This window comes from Balaenoptera physalus, assembly GCF_965194825.1.
Source record: "Balaenoptera physalus genome assembly, chromosome: 11".
Classification (NCBI taxonomy): Eukaryota; Metazoa; Chordata; class Mammalia; order Artiodactyla; family Balaenopteridae; genus Balaenoptera; species Balaenoptera physalus.
In genome coordinates this window covers 39690428-39708335 of record NC_138896.1, presented here as the reverse complement: position 1 = coordinate 39708335, position 17908 = coordinate 39690428, and the positions used below count along the sequence as shown (strand labels likewise).

The window sequence follows — 17908 nt, the reverse complement described above, 5'->3', positions numbered from 1 at the left end:
CTGAAGGCCCCAGCTTCTTACTGGCTGTTGGTTGGATGCTGCCCTCAGGTCCTAGAGGCCACCTGCATTTCCTTGCCATGTGGCCCTCTCCATATGCAGTTCACAACATACCTGTTTGCTTTTGCTTTTTTTTTAAAAAAGTTTTTTTTTTACTTATTTATTTATTTATTTATTTATGGCTGTGTTGGGTCTTTGCTGCACGCGGGCTTTCTCTAGTTGTGGCGAGCGGGGGCTACTCTTCATTGCGGTACGTGGGCTTCTCATTGCGGTGGCTTCTCTTGTTGCTCAGCACAGGCTCTAGGCATGCCGGCTTCAGTAGTTGTGGCTTGCAGGCTCTAGAGTGCAGGCTCAGTAGTTGTGGCGCACAGGCTTAGTTGCTCCGTGGCATGTGGGATCTTCCCAGACCAGGGCTCGAACTTGTGTCCCCTGCATTGGCAGGCAGATTCTTAACCACTGAGCCTCCAGGGAAGTCCCTACTTGTTTGCTTTTTCAAGGTCAGCTGGAAAGTCTCTCTCTCCAGCCTGCTAAGATAGTCTTACATAATGAAATGTAATCCTGGGAGTAACATCCCATCACCTTTGCCATATTCTATTGATTAAAAGCAAGTTATAGATCTCATCCACACTCAAGGAGAGAGGATTATACCAGGGCATGGATCACTGGGGGTCACCTTAGGGTGTATCCACCACATACTAGAAAGACCTTGCAAAAGGCAAGAGCTTCTCTTCCTGGTTCTGGAATGCTCACATGGCAGAGGCTCCTACAGTACATGTGGCTCTGCAGGCAGCTGGCTCCTGCAGCTGAGAGGCTTCTCTAGTGCTGGACTCTGCAGAGGAAGTGGCTGCTTCTCCAGGGCCAGGCTCCTGCAGCACAGGCAACTGCCCTGGCAACCAGCTCCTGCAGTACACGGCGGTCAGCAGCACACACAGGCCAGCAACCTCCCCTGGCACAGACATGCCCTCAAATGAGTAACTGGGTCCTTGGGTTTTCCCCATCCCCCGGGGATGAGAAAGGATTCTCCTTATGTCTGATATTCCAGTAGAGTTTTCTTTGCTTCTTACTAGCCCAAAGCCTTCATTTCTCCAATTCCCTGTTATAATAATTTTTATATTAAAACTTCTTTGTTGAAATTACTGTGTGATTTCTGTCTATTGATTAGACTCTGACTGATTCATGGACCATGTTCAGTTAGGATTTGCCAGCCACTGACATTCCAGTGAGTGGAGGCTGTCTAGGAACTTTACATCTACAAATGAAAGGTTCGTCACTCACCTCTTTAATTTCTTTTAGGAGTTCAAGAGCACAGCTGAAGTCTGGAGGAGTAGCTAATAATTGCTCTTCCAGATGATCCCAAAAGGCATTGTGCATTGTCTCCTTGACCCTGCCTTCCAGACTGTAAGAAGGTTAAATGAACAAATTACTTTCTCTACTCAAAAACTGCCAAAAGGTCATTATCTCCTAAGCCCCAAACAGTGTTTGATATGATAAAAGACCATTATACAGACAGGGAAAGGCCAGGAACTATGTTTGGACGGTAGCAGAGCTGAATAAGCTGGGGTTAAACTTGGATGTCAATGGCACCAGCACAACCTCTCAGAAGGGCTCCTTGTGGTTCCAGCACAGCCCACCCTCTGCAGTAGGAAGAACCCTGAATAGAGATCAGGCTGAACTTTAGCACTGATTTTGCATTTAGCTTAGAAAAGATGTGACTTAGTTTCCCTTTATGTACACATATAGCAATGAACTAAATGATCTTTCACTTTCTTATAAACCTAAAATCTAGGAAAGGATTTTCCTTCTTTGATAACACCTGAATATCTATAGATACTGCCAAATCAGCAGGTCTAAAATTGAATTCACTATCCTCCCCTTCCAAACCTGTTCCTCCTGTATTCCCAATTTCAATGGCACTACCATGTAGCCAGTCATGGAAGCCAGAAATATCCATCTTTTTCCCCGCCTCAAAAAAAAGAAAAAAAAAAGGGACTTCCCTGGTGGCACAGTGGGTAAGAATCCACCTGCCAATGCAGCAGACATAGGTTCGAACCCTAGTCCAGGAAGATCCCACATGCCACAGAGCAACTAAGCCCGTGCGCCACAACTACTGAGCCTGCGCTCTAAAGCCTGTGAGCTACAACTACTGAGCCCGCGTACTGCAACTACTGAAGCCCGCGCGCCTGGAGCCCATGCTCCGCAAGAAGAGAAGCCACCGCAGTGAGGAGCCCACGCACCGCAACAAAGAGTAGCCCCCAATCGCCAACTAGAGAAAGCCAACGCACAGCAATGAAGACCCAACGCAGCCATAAATAAATAAATAAATAAATAATTTTAAAAAACTTTTAAAAAACCAAAACAAACAAACAAAAACAAAAACCAGAAGCAAAGGTAATTCAATTAGAAAGGATAGTCTTTTCAACAAATGGTGCTGGAACAACTGGACATCCACATGCAAAAAAATGAATCTAGATACAGATCTTACACCTTCCACAAATAGATCATAGACCTAAATGTAAAACATAAAACTCTAAAACTTCTAGAAGATAACAGGAGAAATCTAGGTAACCTTGGGTTTGGCAACGACCTTTTAGATACAACACCAAAAGAAAGATCCATGAAAGAAAAAATTTGTAAGTTGGGCTTCATTAAAATTAAGAACTGCTCTGTGAGAGACAAGAGAATGAAAAGGCAAGCTCCAATCTTCGCAAAGCACATATCTGATAAAGAACTAGTATCCAAAATATACAAAGAACTCTTAAAATTCAACAATAAAACAACCCAATTTTAAAACAGGGAAAGGTCTGAACTGACACCTCACCAAAGTATTGATATATATACAGATGGCATATAAGCATATGAAAAGATGCTCAACCTCACATCTCATTAGGGAATTGTAAATTAAAGTAACAATGAGATACCACTACACACCTATTAGAATAGCCAAAATCCAAAACACTGACAATACCAAATGCTGACAAGGACGGGAGCAACAGGAACTCTCATTCATTGCTGGTAGGAATGCAAAGTGTAAGACCGTCACTCTGGAAGATGGTTCCACAGATTCTAACAAAATTAAACATACTCTTTCCATACAGTCCAACAATAGTGCTCCCTGGTATTTACTCAAATGAGTTGAAAGTTTATGTCCACACAAAAATCTGCACATGGACATTTATAGCAGCTTTATTCATAACTGCCAAAACTTGGAAGCAACCAAGAGGTCAACACTAAAAAGAAATGCACTATCCAGCCCCCAAAAGACATGGAGGAACCTTAAATGCATATTGCTAATTGAAAGAATCCAATCTGAAAAGGCTACCTACTATATGATTCCAACTATAAGAAATTCAGAAAAACCTACGGAGACTGTAAAAAGATCAGTGGTTGCCAAGGGTTTCAGAGGGAGGGAGGGAAGGATGAATAGGTCGAACACAGGGGATTTTTAGGGCAGTGAAATTACTCTGTATGATACAGAAATGGTGAATACGTGTCATTATACATTTTTCAAAACCCATAGAATATACAACACGAAAAGTGAACACCAGTGTAAACTTGAGTTAATAATAATGTATTAATACTGGATCATCAATTGTAACAAATATACCACATTAATATAAAATATAAATAACAGAGGAAACTGTGTGCAGGAGAAAAGGGGGAATGTGAGAACTCTATTTTCCATCATTTTTCTGTAAAACTAAACTATGCTAAAAATTGTCTATTAATATTTTAAAAGGAATTAATTTTCCTCTGACCTTTATTTAAATGATTTCTCTGACCTATACAGTTAGACTAATAAGAAGAAAAAGAATCATTTGAAAATTCTGAGGCTGTACCTAGTCATTGCCAAATAGTGATCGGTTTTCTGGCATTAAACATCCCCCCTTAGTAATGCATGCTCCTTGTAAAACAAACCAAAAAAAGCAATACAAAGATGAATACAACAAAAATCAAAATTCCTCTCCCAACACACCAATCTCAATCAGCAGAGGTAACCAACTATAGTCTAATAGTCTATTGTGTACTGTGATTGATTGTTCTTAAAGCTTTTCCCCTCACCCTATTTGTCCAATCCATCTTCCAAGTTCCATAAATTTTGCTTTTTAAATGTCTCTGGAATCCATCCCCTCCTACCATCATCTCTTACCTGAACTACTACATTAGGCCATTAACTGGTCCCTCTGTCTTCAGTCTTGTCCCTTTTTAATTTGTTCCCCACCAGTTCATTCTAAAATCAATGATTTTTCTAAGATGCAATTCCGATCATGAGGTCATGCTCAAAGTCCTTTGGGGCTTCCCATCACCAGCAGTATAAATGGCTCACATGACCCTTCCTGATATTGCTCTACCTCCCTTTCAAATTTATCTCCTCCTACCTCATAATACCCTGTGCTCAATCACATCAAGATACTTGTTCAGTTCACACCATTGTGCCTCCAACATGATTCCTCTGCCAGGAGCATTCCTTCCCACCCAGACCACCTCTAAGACTCAAGTCATCATAGGCTAAATCTTCCTCCATAGGCAAATCTTCTCTGATCTTTAGGCAGCTGAGAACTTTCATTCAACTCTATTCACACAGCTCTGAGTGAACTTATCAGTCACTTTCTGTTATTCATCTGTCTCTCTTACAAAAGCTTCTTGACAGCAAAGACAGTGCCTTATTTATTTATAGCTGTAGCTACCTCTATCCCCAGAACTCAACATTTTTCCTGCCACATAATAAGGACTCAACAAATGCCTGATGAATGAATGCCCAAACATGGGATTTCCCTTAGGAACATACAATTGTAATTAACTTCATCCTATGAGCCCAAAGTAAAGCCAACTGCCAGTAAGGAGTGACCTCAAAGTCGATTTCAACCTTTTTCCTGATATAAATTTTGTATTACCTTACTTGAAAACCCAGCTCTGAATAGTGCTATTTCCCCAGCTTCATTTCTCCCTCGCTCATTTCCTCTACTCTTTTTTCCTCCTCTCCTGCCAGCAACAGAATCATCTAAGCAGTGAGAGAGATGCTAGAAGATCTGGGTTTTGGTGAAAACCTGTTCCCAGAGAAGCTGTGCTTGACATGGACATCTGTTGGCAAGAGCAGATCAGACCAGGAAGACCAGGGCAGCAACTTGTGGCAGAGAACAGCACTTTAGTAACAGAGTCCCTGAAGCTGACAAATGACAAAAACATTTAAGGAAATTGACTTATCACAAGCTGCCATCACATATCTGTCTATTGGTGGGAAATCAGAACTGTTTTAAAATGTAAAATCTGACAATGAATTTACCCACTTAACTGCCAATAAACCAGCAAGTCATACTTACGGAATGGTTCTTATTTATTGCAATGTCAATATAACTAAGAAGAATGAAAAATAAGGCTTGATGGGGGTGGGGGAGCATTCCTTATCAAGAGGGTTCTGATCTTGATTCACAAATTAAGCTGATTTATGAAGTGGGGAATGGGGGTGTGGGTGAGGAGTTGAGGGGGCAGTTGAAAACACCACTATGAGAAAATTGATCTTTTTATCTGTGCCTGTTTAAATCTGTGATCACATAAGAGAGTAACTGATAAGACAGGAGCCATGTGGTAGGCAACCAATACCAATAAAATGACCCCAAAGATCTAGATCCCTAGTATTCACACCCTGGTATAATCCTGTACCCTGGAGTGTGGCCTGGATTTGTGGGTTCCTTTCTAGCAAACAAAATGTAGCAGAGGCCACGGACGTCACTCCTGAGGTTAGGTAACAAAAAGACCGTGGCTTCTGTCTTGGGCACCATCTCTCACCCACTTACTCTCTCGCTTTCTCACCCTGGGTGAGGGAAGGCAGCTGCTGTTTTGTGAGCCGCCCTATGGAGAGGCCCAGGTGGCAAGGAACTGAGGGCAGCTCAGGCCAACATCAACAGACTGGTAGAGCACACAGTGAAGCCACACCCGTAAGCCCTGACCCACAGAAACTGGGAGATAATGAACACTGTTTTAGCTGATGAGTTTTGGGGTAATTTGTCATGCAGCGATAGATAGCTACTACAGGCTAATTCCTCCGCATCTGTCAGAGAAGATCTGAAATCCACCCTAACTATTTTATTATTAAGTGGGGTCCCAAAGTGAACATCCCAATAATTGCTTGGGTTTATTCACTGGTTAAATAACATTTGCTTCTTGACCCTCTGATACTAATAATTATAATTTATTACTCTTCTGTTTCAGTTGCTGAGACCTCTAATGGCTTAGATTCAAGCACTGATTGTGTTATTAAATAAAAATGCTTTGAGTCTGGTCAGAAGCCATTAGTGCTAAATACCTACACCAGGATGAATAAAATGGGAAAATTAGAAGAGCCTGTACCTGCTTGGAGGCAAAACCTTCTCTTCCATGTGGAAATCATGATTCATCCCAATCTCCTTGCTCAGCTTGGAAACATCATTAACTGTATCTATCAGACCTGTGACAGAAAGAACATATGAGGTACACCTGAAACTAATGTTCTATGTCACTTATACCTCAACTGAAAAAAAAGAACTTATGGGGGACACCAGTGAACTCAAAGAAGTCTGAATTTCTATTTTATTCAGAGATTCACTCCACTGAGTAGGCTCCAAATTGAGATTCTTCACAGTGACCTTACACACACTCATTCGACCATTCCAGTCAGTTATGTTTTCTGAACTCTAAGTCCCGCGACAGAGCCTCTCAGTAGCCCAGCATGGGGGTAAGGGAGGATAAAGAAGCTATCTTATAAAAAAACAGAAAGTGAAACTGATTAAAAACCTTTCTCTTAAGAAGTAAAATAATGAAGTGGCAAAGAAATAATTTGTGATTTGCAAAAATAACGTTTATCTAAGGATATTACGATTCCACTGTCCTCTTCCTGCCTCTGATGGAAGTTAAATTCTCCACACAGAGGGTACTGAATGGCGTCAATCTCACTTGGTCTTCTAAAGTAGTTTCCAGAATTTAGGATTTCACAGACGAGTAAATTTCCAAAAAGATTTTGAGCAACTGACGACAGCTTGCCAACTTTTTGTTTTGTCAAGTATGGATAGTACGAAATAAGCAAATAAAAAATCCACTCTAGGTACTTCCCTGGTGGAGCAGTGGTTAAGACTCCACGCTCCCAATACAGGGGGCCCAGGTCCGATCCCTGGTCAGGGAACTAGATCCCACATGTATGTCACAACTAAAAGTTTGCATGCCACAACTAAGGAGTCGGTGAGGTGCAACTAAGGAGCCCGCAAGCCGCAACTAAGACCTGGTGCAACCAAAAAAAAAAAATCCACTCTACCACCACCAAAACCATTTCATAAAAGAAAAAGGATAGTTTAAACCCCCAAAAAGCGGAAAGGGAATACAGTCAGAAAAAAGACTAGTCCTTAAAATTGAATCAATTTAGCTTTAGGAAAAACTCATTACAATATCTTTATTTCATTTCACACAGTATGCTAAGAATTTTGTCACAAACCAGCTCTAGCATTTGGGAACCACTATTCTAAGTTCTTAGTACAGACCTATCTGATAGCATTCTTACATAATTGGCATACATGGTAGTTATTATTACTTGGTATAAAAGAGCTGCACACAATAAATCATATTTTCTCACTCTCTTTCAACGAAGCTTCATAATTTGTTCACAAAAAAGTATTCGGCTCCAAGATGTGGAGGGGATATAAATGAACTAAGATTGGCCATGAGTTGATAATTGTTGAAGTTGGGTGATGAGTAAATGGGGGTTCATTATTCCAATCTCTCTACTTTTGTATATGTTTAAGTTTTCCATAAGCAAAAAGGTTTAAAAATGTAAAAAGGAAAAATTGCACAAAAGAGGTTTCATAGGAGAATGCCTTTGTTCTTAGAAGATACATGAAATATTTAGAGGTAAAGTCATGACTCTATAACTTCAAGAAAGAAAAAATACATATGTAAAATATAATAAGAGAAAAAAACAGTGTGGCAAATGTTAATGTGGGCATTCGTTGTTTTTTTACTTTTCAACAGATTTGAAATATATCAAAATAAAAAGTTAAGGGTAAAAGGTGATTGTAAAATTTACCAAAAAGCCACCAGCAGAGTTTCTGTTTAGGTAAATGTAACGGTGAACTGAACCTTAGTTGGACAGGAAGTTCCCTTTATTTTTGAAGTCTCTCTGAAGTCTTCAGTTTTGGCCAAAATGGCAAAACACAGTCAAATATGCAAACAGACTTACTGCTAATTCAGTAATGCAAAATCAGAACTAAGAGAAAATCTTCAAAGGGAGATTGAGCTGCTTGTAGCAGCTTATTGAAGGACTGAGGAAAATATTATACACAGAAACACTTCCCAACTACAACAAACCAAAGCTCATAGCCTGCTCTGACAAGATTGTTCTGTCGCTCAAAAGTACCATAGCACTATGCAACTCCTACAGCTGTAAAATTCAGGAACAGGGAGGTTCAAAGAGAAATTAGAGGTAAAAAGTAACTAAAATAGATTTTTAAAATTCAGATCCCAAGGACAAAGACATTTTCAAGATAATTTGGTAACTTAACCAAGTCAACCTAATATATAAAATTTCGAAATTATTAAAAAAGAGGAGTTTGGTTATTCAGGTTATTGAGTTGTATTGCCCAAATCAGGATTCCAAAGCACCCAATTTGCTGCTTTTCCTTAACCAGCAGCGACCCCGTGTGGCTACAAGAGAAAGACAAGCGATTGAATTTAAAGAATTTAACTCAGGTTGTTGCACGTGGACAGGCCTTCAGATGGTTGACTGCTGAAATTACCTGGTGATTATGATAAGAGAAATGCTGGATGAGTCCCAGTGAGATCAGACATAAAGTGTGGAACAGACTTTGTGCCCCAATAGGAACATAAAAGAACATCTCCTATAGTATGAGCTAAAGAGTAGGAGGCCAGAGCATCATTACTAAATGCAGTCAACGAAGCACCGAGAGAACACAATGCCCATCTGGGATCATTTCCGTTCTTTAAAATCTACCCCAGGTGTCTGCCATTTTCCACCTACAAATTCAAAATAAAAGAATACAAAGCTGGCTCTGAACTGACTCAGCCTCACATCTTGTCAGATTCAAGAAATCGCTCTTGGGTCACTTCTTTCTCCAGGACCAAAAACTCTGAAGATCTTCTGGTCAACAAGGGACCTGGGGCCTGAAAGTAGAGACTGGGGTGGGGGGGTGGGGGGATGAGGAAAAAGGTGGGTAGAGAAGTGCGGCGCCGCGGGCTCCTTCCCACCTGACCCACACTAAGCACCCCGAGGGCTGGGGCCGGCGGGGCTGGACCTACGGGAAGGGTGGTCCTTGGGGCTACTCATGTCTTCCCGGGTCGGTCCTGAGGTTTCGGGCTTACAGGCCCTGCTCTCTGCATCGCCAGGGTCCTTCAGGGGCACGTTTTCCTCCACGTCCGTCATTTTGCTGATGGAATCTGGATGGGGAGAAATGGGGCGCTGTGGGCGGCGAGGAAGGGGGCTCTCCAACTACCTAAGGGGTCTGGGGCCCGGCCAATCGCGCCCGACCTGGACAAACTAAGAGGAGGGTGGACAGCTTCAGGGTCTCTCGGGGACCGACAGGGGCAGAGGAGCCTGGAGGAACGGGGCTGAGGAATCACAGAGTAGTGAGTGCTGGCTCCGCAACCAGGAAACTAAGGCCAGAGGGGCGGCCTGCTCGCCTGAAACGCCCGCCCCAGGCCCACCCGGGCTCCAGCAGCAGGGGGAGCCCACGGCGCTCAAACTCCAGCTCCCTCGCCTCCTCCACAGCAACCCACCGCCACTGCGGAGTCGGGCGGACTGCGGCGCACCTCTAGGCTGGGGCCGTACCACCGCGGCTGGGCAGCGAGGGACGGCGGCCGTGCGGGGCCGACCCGCGCGCACCCCCGCCGCCGCGCCACGGTGGGAGAGTCCGGGATTTGAACATAAACCGCCGCCCGTCTCCGGGGCAACGGGGCGGGGCACGTGCCGGCCGCCGCCACCTCCTCGGGTGGAAGCCGCCGGCTAGTGCCTCGGTCCTCGAGGGCTCGAAGCCTCCACAGGCCTTTGGTTAACTGGTCCCCGGGGCCCTTCCCTGCCTGACATCTCCCGCTCCCCACGAAAAAGATCACCTGAAACTACTTAAGAAGGGAAGGAGCACGATGTTTTGTTTCTCTTCAGCCTGTTCATAAAACTTGAGAGAGAACCACACCCAGGCGGGTTGTTTCCTTAGCACATCCTGGGCCCATTGTGAGAGGAGGGCCCTTCTCCCATTCTCCAGGTGTGGAAGCCGAGAACCCGTGCCAGGTGCTGGTCGGAGCAGGCGCGGGGAACTGGGAGGCAGTGTAGGCTCCTCCCACTGAATTCCTGGCCACGGGCTCATCTGTGGCTTGGGGGCTGATCCCGCCGCTCCACGCCCCAGGTCACCAGCCTTTCTTGGTTCCTGGTCTGCTCTGTTGCCCCTGGAGTGATGTGAGGACCTGGAGTGACCCCTCCCCTCCAATCCCTGCACTTTGGGGGAAAAAAATGAAAAGGAAGTTTCCGTTCCATGATTCTCCCATCCTTCTTTATTACTTTGACTTGATTTCTTACCACAAAAGCTTACTTTAAAAATAAATAAATAAAACAAAAGACGAAAGTATTGCCTGTAAGAAACCAAGTTCTCATTATAACCCTTGCCTTGTTAGTGTGGAATGTGGATCTTTCTTGCACAACTCCTATATTTTGAAGGGGAAAATTATGAAGAGATCCAAGAACATTTCTGCTTAAGAAAATCCACTTCACTCTGAGGCCCAGGCAGATAGGAGGGGACTAGCCTAGCAAAGTTACTGTTTAGCCAGAGAGTATCTCAAATCAATACATACTAAACTTGCCCCTTTCTCCTCATCACCCTTTCCTGGTGTTTCCCTCAGGGACGTCAACTGTGAAGCAGGCTGGCCTACACCCCAAAGCCAGAAGTGGGAGGAAGTTATCTGACTGCAGCAAAGAGTTAAATGAAAATATGATTCTTCATTATTACAGGGATATATTTAGATTGGGTTGTTGATTTCTCTATTAAAAAAATTTTTTTTTCCATAATTCTGTTTGAGCATTTTTATTTCTGGGAGAAAGTCTCCAGAATGACACCAGTTTGTTTTCCCACAAAAATGGCATTGCCATAAAACTTGCCCTGCTGATGCCTGAAATTGTGAGAGTAGTTCATTCATATACATTACACAGCCCCTTTAAGTGTCCTCTTCTTACCCAAATTCTCTGGAGGGGGCAGTAGGAAGAAATAGCAGTGTGGGAGCATGTGGAAGAGGGGAGGAGACAGGCCAGAAGAGGAGGAAAGGATGGGGGTAGGAGAGACAGAATTGGAGTTTTCTCAGGGTCAGCGTGGGGACAGCATTTCATGATCTTATCTTTAATAGTTTTCAGAACCAACTAGGCAAAAGTTAGAGGTTGAGGAGAATAGAAAGATGATGTGAGAGATAAACTCTCCTTCCCTTTGGGGTCTTAGTTAATAATAACTGATTTTTGTTTAATGATCTACAAAATGCTTTTACATTGCAAATCTATATGCTCTGCATGCAATCCTACCTGTTCAGTAGGCAAGGCAGGTGTTATATTGGACCATTTAATAGATGAGCAAGCTGGGGATCAGAGAGATTTCAGGGAGTTTCCAAAAGTCACACGGCAAGCAAGGTCTTGACGCTTGATCATATACTTTTTATTAATTCACACCACCTCCCTAACTCTGGCTGAGAAGCTGTATAAAAAAGAAAATATAACTAACATATAATGGTATGGTAAGTCCCAGAATGGAGTACAAATAAGAATTGCTACTGGAGGTCAGAGAAAGGGTGAGAGACCTTCCAGATGTTTGGATCAGTTCAAACCCAGCCATGAGCCAGAATCCTAAGCAAGACTGTGTAACCGATTTGGTCTTTAGAAATGGGTCTCTTGTTCAGGCTGGCTCCCCCTCAACCCCAAGACCCCTCTTTAAACTCTCCTACTGGGTGAAAATGGATTTTCCACATATGTCCATTCTTTGGCAGGAGTGGCCCTCCTGAGTAACTCAACACCTTTACCCTATTTAAGTGCACATATTTCAAAAGACCCATAAGGCAAGTATTTCTCAAACAACCCAAGGGCAGAGGTAAAGGCCACGTTTCCACTCACATCACAGTGTGCCCAAAGCTGTCCACCCCAGGGTTCCCCTTCTAAACTAAGATGTCATATGTTTGTTTTAACACTGAAGTCTATTTTCTCTCCTCAAATCTTTGAGTAGAATTCTTGTCTGAGGAGGAAGGGCTTCCTGTACTTGCTGGCACACCTCTGTACCCCTATGGATGCATGTACCCCAGGTTGAGAAGCAGTCTAAGGGAATTTCAGGCCAGCAGCTAGAATTTTCCTACTTCTCCACCATTTCCCCACGTATGTGTGCTTTAACCCAAGCACAATAGTATGATCTATCCTCATTTGTTAAATACTATCCTGTACACTACCCCACAAGAGCAAATTATACAGAAAGTTGATCCTACCGCAAAGACATTCTGAAAGAGGGGTGGATATAGAGAAGGATGTCAGAGAAGCACTCCTAGGTGGCTATCTGTAAGAAGTAGAGAAGCACAGGGATTAAGAGGAATCCTGAATATGGATCCGCTAGCTAAAACAAAATAACAAAAACAAAAAACGCCTCATTTTACACAGAAGCATTAGGCTCAGTGAGGTTAAATGACTTGGCTAAGGTCACCACCAGTTTACAGAAAATTCAGGACTAGAACCCATATCACAGTCTGTTTATTCCATAATATATAGAGCTAAGCAAGAGTAAAAGCTAATACTGTAAATAAATATTTACATTTCCTAAAGAAAAATGTAAATGATAGACCATGGAATGGAAATAGTAAGAGATGATGTTAAATAGAGGCCTGGACTGCAAGTAGAGTAGAGTATACTGGAAGATAAACAGTCAACTAAAGTGGTAGGGACACATAAATACAGGGTGGGACATTTAAATGGAACCATTTGGAGTCGTGTAAACTGGGATCGACTTCACTATAACCTCCCTTATGGTACAGAACCACACGTCAAAACTATTTGCTTTAGTCTTTTGACAAATGTGTTTTCTTCGCAGAGCCCAGGAGGAGGGTGAGAAGGGTCAAGGTAATCTGGGGGCAGTCCGGACGAGGCCCTTCAAAGCTCACAGGGAAGTGCGATGGATGGGAAACCATCACAGATCTTTTCAGGGAAGGGGGCTTCAAGAGAAGACAAAGAAGATGCTGGCAGCAGCGCCGACAGCCTGCTTCTCCAGTCCTGCTCCTCCCTGCGTCGGGGTCTTTGCACATACTGTCCCTTCCTCTAAACTCCGTTTACCTCACTGACTCCCTCTCATTCTTCAGGTCTAGCTTATAAGGCCTAACTCCCTCACAGAACCTTCCATGGCCCTTGGTTAGCTTCACTCAGCACCCATTCCTTTTTCTTCATAGCAGTCACGGCAGTTTGTCCTTACACATTTGTGCATGATGACTAACTCCATCGGGAGACTGTAAGCTCTCTGAGAGCAGGAGCTGTGTGTGCTTCATTCACATAGTAGGTGCCCTGCCAATAACTGTCAAATGAACACACAGGCACAAACAGGAGAGGCAGCGGTGCTGAGGGGTCTCTCTGGGCCCCGTGTGGGTTACCAGTGTCCGTCTTTCTCTTTTTGTCTCACAGACATGTTTCCTCTCTTTCTGTGTCTCCTCTCTCCTTAGCTTCCTGTAAGTCTTTTAAACCAGCACAGGCAACGTCAGAGATAAAAGGGAGGATGTTTAGGGTCCTGTGACAGGGGTTCCCCCTGAACTGGGAGGTGGCAGCAGGGGGCAGTGGCACCCTGGGAGTAACTTGCAGAGGCAGGCTTCTGCTGAGGGAGAGGGAGGCCCTCTCTCTCTCTCTCTCTCTGTAGAGCAAGCCAGGGTCAGCAGCAGCCCAAAGCCACAAAAACTGACTTTCAAAGTCCTCCTAAGAGCTGCATCTTTCGACTCCCCCAAACAATCGTGCCTTGTGCCCCAGGACACAGCGCGAGTTACACACTTAAAGCAGTTTCCACAGAACCGCATTCAGTTGGTTTTAAACTCTGGGGAAAGCTGGCAGCCTCTTTGTGGGTTTTTTAAAAAAACTAGTTAGAGGGACAATTAAACCTTTATGGGCCCCAGAATGTACCTATGCAGACATAAATAAGGATCATTCTTCATCACCGGAGAGAATCCACTTTCTGGCAACAGATATATTTTTCTGCCATCGCAGGACAGAGTTGAGCTCACGACTGAGGGCCTTTGTGATCAGGGCAGGTGACAGGGGTCAGCATGAGCAGAGTTAGAACTTGGACCCTAAGTTCTCAAAATGGACACATCACAGGCCTCGGGCTTAGCTGTCTGAAATAAATCACAAACTCCCAAAGCCTTCCCAGAAAGCCGCCAGGATTTTAGGCCAAGAACACTCATCTTGCTTCCTCCTTGTGTTACTCTGGGCCAAAATGGTCCATTTGTCAAAGAGCCCTTACTTCTTTATTCCCACTCTTACAACACAATACAATGCATTCACATATTTACAGTGCAATGTCCTTGAGCAGTTGGGATTTTTTTTTTTTTAATCTAATAATATCATTAAATGCACCAGGGGGCTCTCTTCTTAAAGGAACCTTTGAGTAAAACTCTTTTGTTAAGTGAATCAGTCTTTTGTAAGGCAAATCATCAGCTACCAATTTGCTCTCCAAATCTGAGATTTCACATAAGAGATTTTCTTAAACCAGGTCCACTTTAGATGGTGGCCTGTGCTTTTTCTTTTATTTTTCTGACTTTGGTAAAGACAAGCTTTTCCTGAATAGACATTATTGGACCAGGATGAAGGAACCTCAAACACTTGAGAAATAAATCAGTTTCAATCATTCCCGTCATCCATAATTCTTTAGAACCACCAGCCTAAAGCAAAGTATAATGATCTCCTGACAAAGAATTCAGCTGCAGATTTGAGGGCCAGTCTATTTGAAGTCAGTTTCAAAAGAAATGCAGAGAACAGGGTTTTTTTTTTAAAGTTATTGTCTTTTTTTTTTATTGTGGTAGAATACATAGCATAATATTTATCATTTTAACCATTTGTTAAGGATACAATTCAGTGGCGTCAAATAAATTAAATCCACAATGTTGTGTAACCTTCACCATTATCTATACCCAAAACCTTTCATCATCCCCAACAAAAACTCTATACCCATTAAACAATAACTCGTCCTCCTCTCCTCCAACACCCCCTGCCTCAGCTCATGGTAACCTCTATTCTATTTTCTGTCTCTATGAACAGAGAAAAGTTTTAAACTCCAGTTTTACTTTGGGGCTTTTTTTCTTCCCATGGCATGGGGGGAGAATGGGGAAACCGTGGGCATTCTCTTTTCACCTTGGGGACTCTTCCCAGCGCTGCCTCCCCCCTCCCCGTTCCTCCGACTGTGTCTACGAGATGAAGCCGGAGCTCATTTGAACGGTTTAAACTTGCAGAGGGGCTGCAGCCCCCTGCGGGAACAAAAGGAGGTCACTGGGTCTGAGTCTCTGTTACAAGCTCAGGAATGGCAAGAATTTTCTGACTTCAATAGTCTGAGGAAGTAGGAACATGATGAGCTGGACGGCTGTTTTGGTGTCTGAAGCCTGCATGGAGCCCACATGCGGCCCACGTTCAGTGCCCATCAGCTACAGAGTGAGTACCTGAGACCTGTCAGGGCTCAGAAAGGTGGGAATGCAAGAAGAGCCATGGAGGGCTCCCTCGGGCACCCTCAAATTCTATGCTATGGAATTTCTCAGATTGAAAAACACTGGCTAAACCACTCATAACCCCTGCAGAACCTCCATCTCTTGTACCCATTTGTGGCTAACAGATGCAGGCTCAGAATGACTCACATCCCTCAGTTTGGGTTTTACTTTGCTCACAATGCTTGGAAAGTCTCAAAGGAGCTAGTCTCCTCACCTCTGCCCACCCCCCTTCCCCAGTGCACAACTCAGGATAACAGGAGACTTGGCTTTTGAAATCTGATTTTTAATTGTTTCAAGAACTGCATAGAGCCTTGCCTCACCAAGCCCGGGACTGTGAGCCTGCCAGGGGCCCTTAGGACAACTGGGGCAAAGTCATTCCGCGGCACAGAGAACAGAGAGCCATGGGGCGGTGGAAGGGGAATCCCCTCAAAAACAGGAGGCCTGAATTCCTTCTGCTGCCCACGTGCTGGTGACCCTGCGCAAGTCACTTCACAGCTCTGGCCTCATTTCTCTTAAGCTGGGTGGAAGTGCTCCCCTACTATGAGAATTTGTGGGAAGTGGAAGAGCAGCAAGGCTTTCTGGTATCTGGAATTCTTGAAACAGGAGATAAAGCTCTTTGTTTCCCAGAGGTGCTGATATTAATGGAAAGAATGGCTGCAGAGAGGCGGAGGAGGAAATTTGGGGGAAGGAGAGAGTGGATGGGTATATTTTAGATTTCTTTTAGGACAGGTTGAGAATGAAGTTTTGGTTGGATCTTTGCGAGAAAATATTCAGCAGGCAGGTGGAAAGAAGCAGCTGGAATTTTTAAGGAGAGAGATTGAGACTAACTGATAACAAGAATGGTGTCAGGAGTCATGGTTGATAGATGAAATAGTAATAATACCAGACAACACGTATCAAGTGCTTACTATGTGCCAGACCCTCGGGGAGCCCTTCACACAGATGTGCAACTATCATTCTCACAACCACCCCATGACAAAGATGTTGCTTTTACACCCACTTTACAGATGAGGAGAACTTAAGTATCCTGCCCAGGGTCACACAGTGAATATGTAGTAAGACAGGGATGGAACCCAGGGAATCTGACCTCAGAGCTCTTGACCAGTCTTTCTTATCACCTCCTGAAAAGTGGAGGTGTTGTAGCAAACAAGGAAAGCAATGCAGATGGAGGACAGAACCTTGACAAATACCTGTAAGTGGTACCCCTATTCTTGATCAGCTGTGACCTAAAATCAGATTCTGAGAAGATGAAGGTGTGGGTCAGAAACAATCCAGGTGTACCTCCTAATGTAGTCAATTAGACTGGCTCTGCACACGTAAATAATAATATTGAGCACTCACTATGTGCCAGGCACTGTACTAAAAGACATCACATACATTCTCATTTAGTCCTCTCACAAATCCTACAAAGAAGGTATTATAGTGCCCATTCTACAGGAGAGGAAACTGAGGCTCCAAGAGCTTAAGGGACTTACCCAGCTAGTAAGTCTCAGAGACAGGAACTTAAAGCCACGTTGCGTGCTTCCGGAGCCAGCTCTAGAGTTGCCTCCCCCAAGCAGTCTTTCCCAACTGCCCCTCAACAGTCATGCAATGAAACCTCTGAATATTTCTGATATGTTTTCTATAAGGTGACTCCCTTTAATTACTTTATAGTTGAAACCAGTATCTTAGGTCAGTGCTTCCAGAAGTTGCCAAAGGGTTATCAGCTGCCTTGAACCAATGTTGAAATTTACCACGTGAATATTCGGGTTAATAGAACCCAATTAGAATAAAGCAGAGCCTCTCATTTCTGGTTCCTGAGACACGCCCAGCTCATTCCTACCACACCCAGTTCCATGGAGAACCCTGATTGGTCTAAGGGGGGGAAAAAAAAAAAAATCCCATCTCCATTACAGTGATTGGTTCAGAGAGAGCACGTGACACAAGTCAGGCAAATAAGGCACAAGGAGAGGTCAGCTAGAGGCTTCCGGCAATGTTCTTCATCAGTCTGTTTCATCACACACCCTTAGGGAAGGGAGAGTCTCTCTCCTGGATTTTGACTTTGTCTTCCCAGGGTGGGAGGCTGGGAACTGTCACTGACGGCCATCTTAATACCAGCTTCACTGCACAGAGAGTCTCGGGGAACCCCTGAAACTCCTGCCTAAGATTCCCAAGCATCAAGCCAATACATTACTTATCATTTAAGCCGGTTCGACCT

The 17908-nt window shown here is 43.9% G+C and overlaps 1 protein-coding gene across 1 annotated transcript in view; it reads right to left on the bottom strand.

Moving 5' to 3' along the window:
• TCP11 (t-complex 11) overlaps positions 1–9406 on the bottom strand; it is a 42179-nt gene extending 32773 nt beyond the window's left edge. The window contains exons 1-3 of the mRNA XM_082415095.1: positions 9274–9406; positions 6343–6439; positions 1273–1393 (exon numbers count right to left, since the gene is read on the bottom strand). Of these exons, the coding sequence (XP_082271221.1) occupies positions 1273–1393; positions 6343–6439; positions 9274–9397 (342 nt within the window). The 5' untranslated portion in view covers positions 9398–9406. The remainder of the gene's footprint in view (positions 1–1272; positions 1394–6342; positions 6440–9273) is intronic.
• Positions 9407–17908: the final 8502 nt, after the last annotated feature.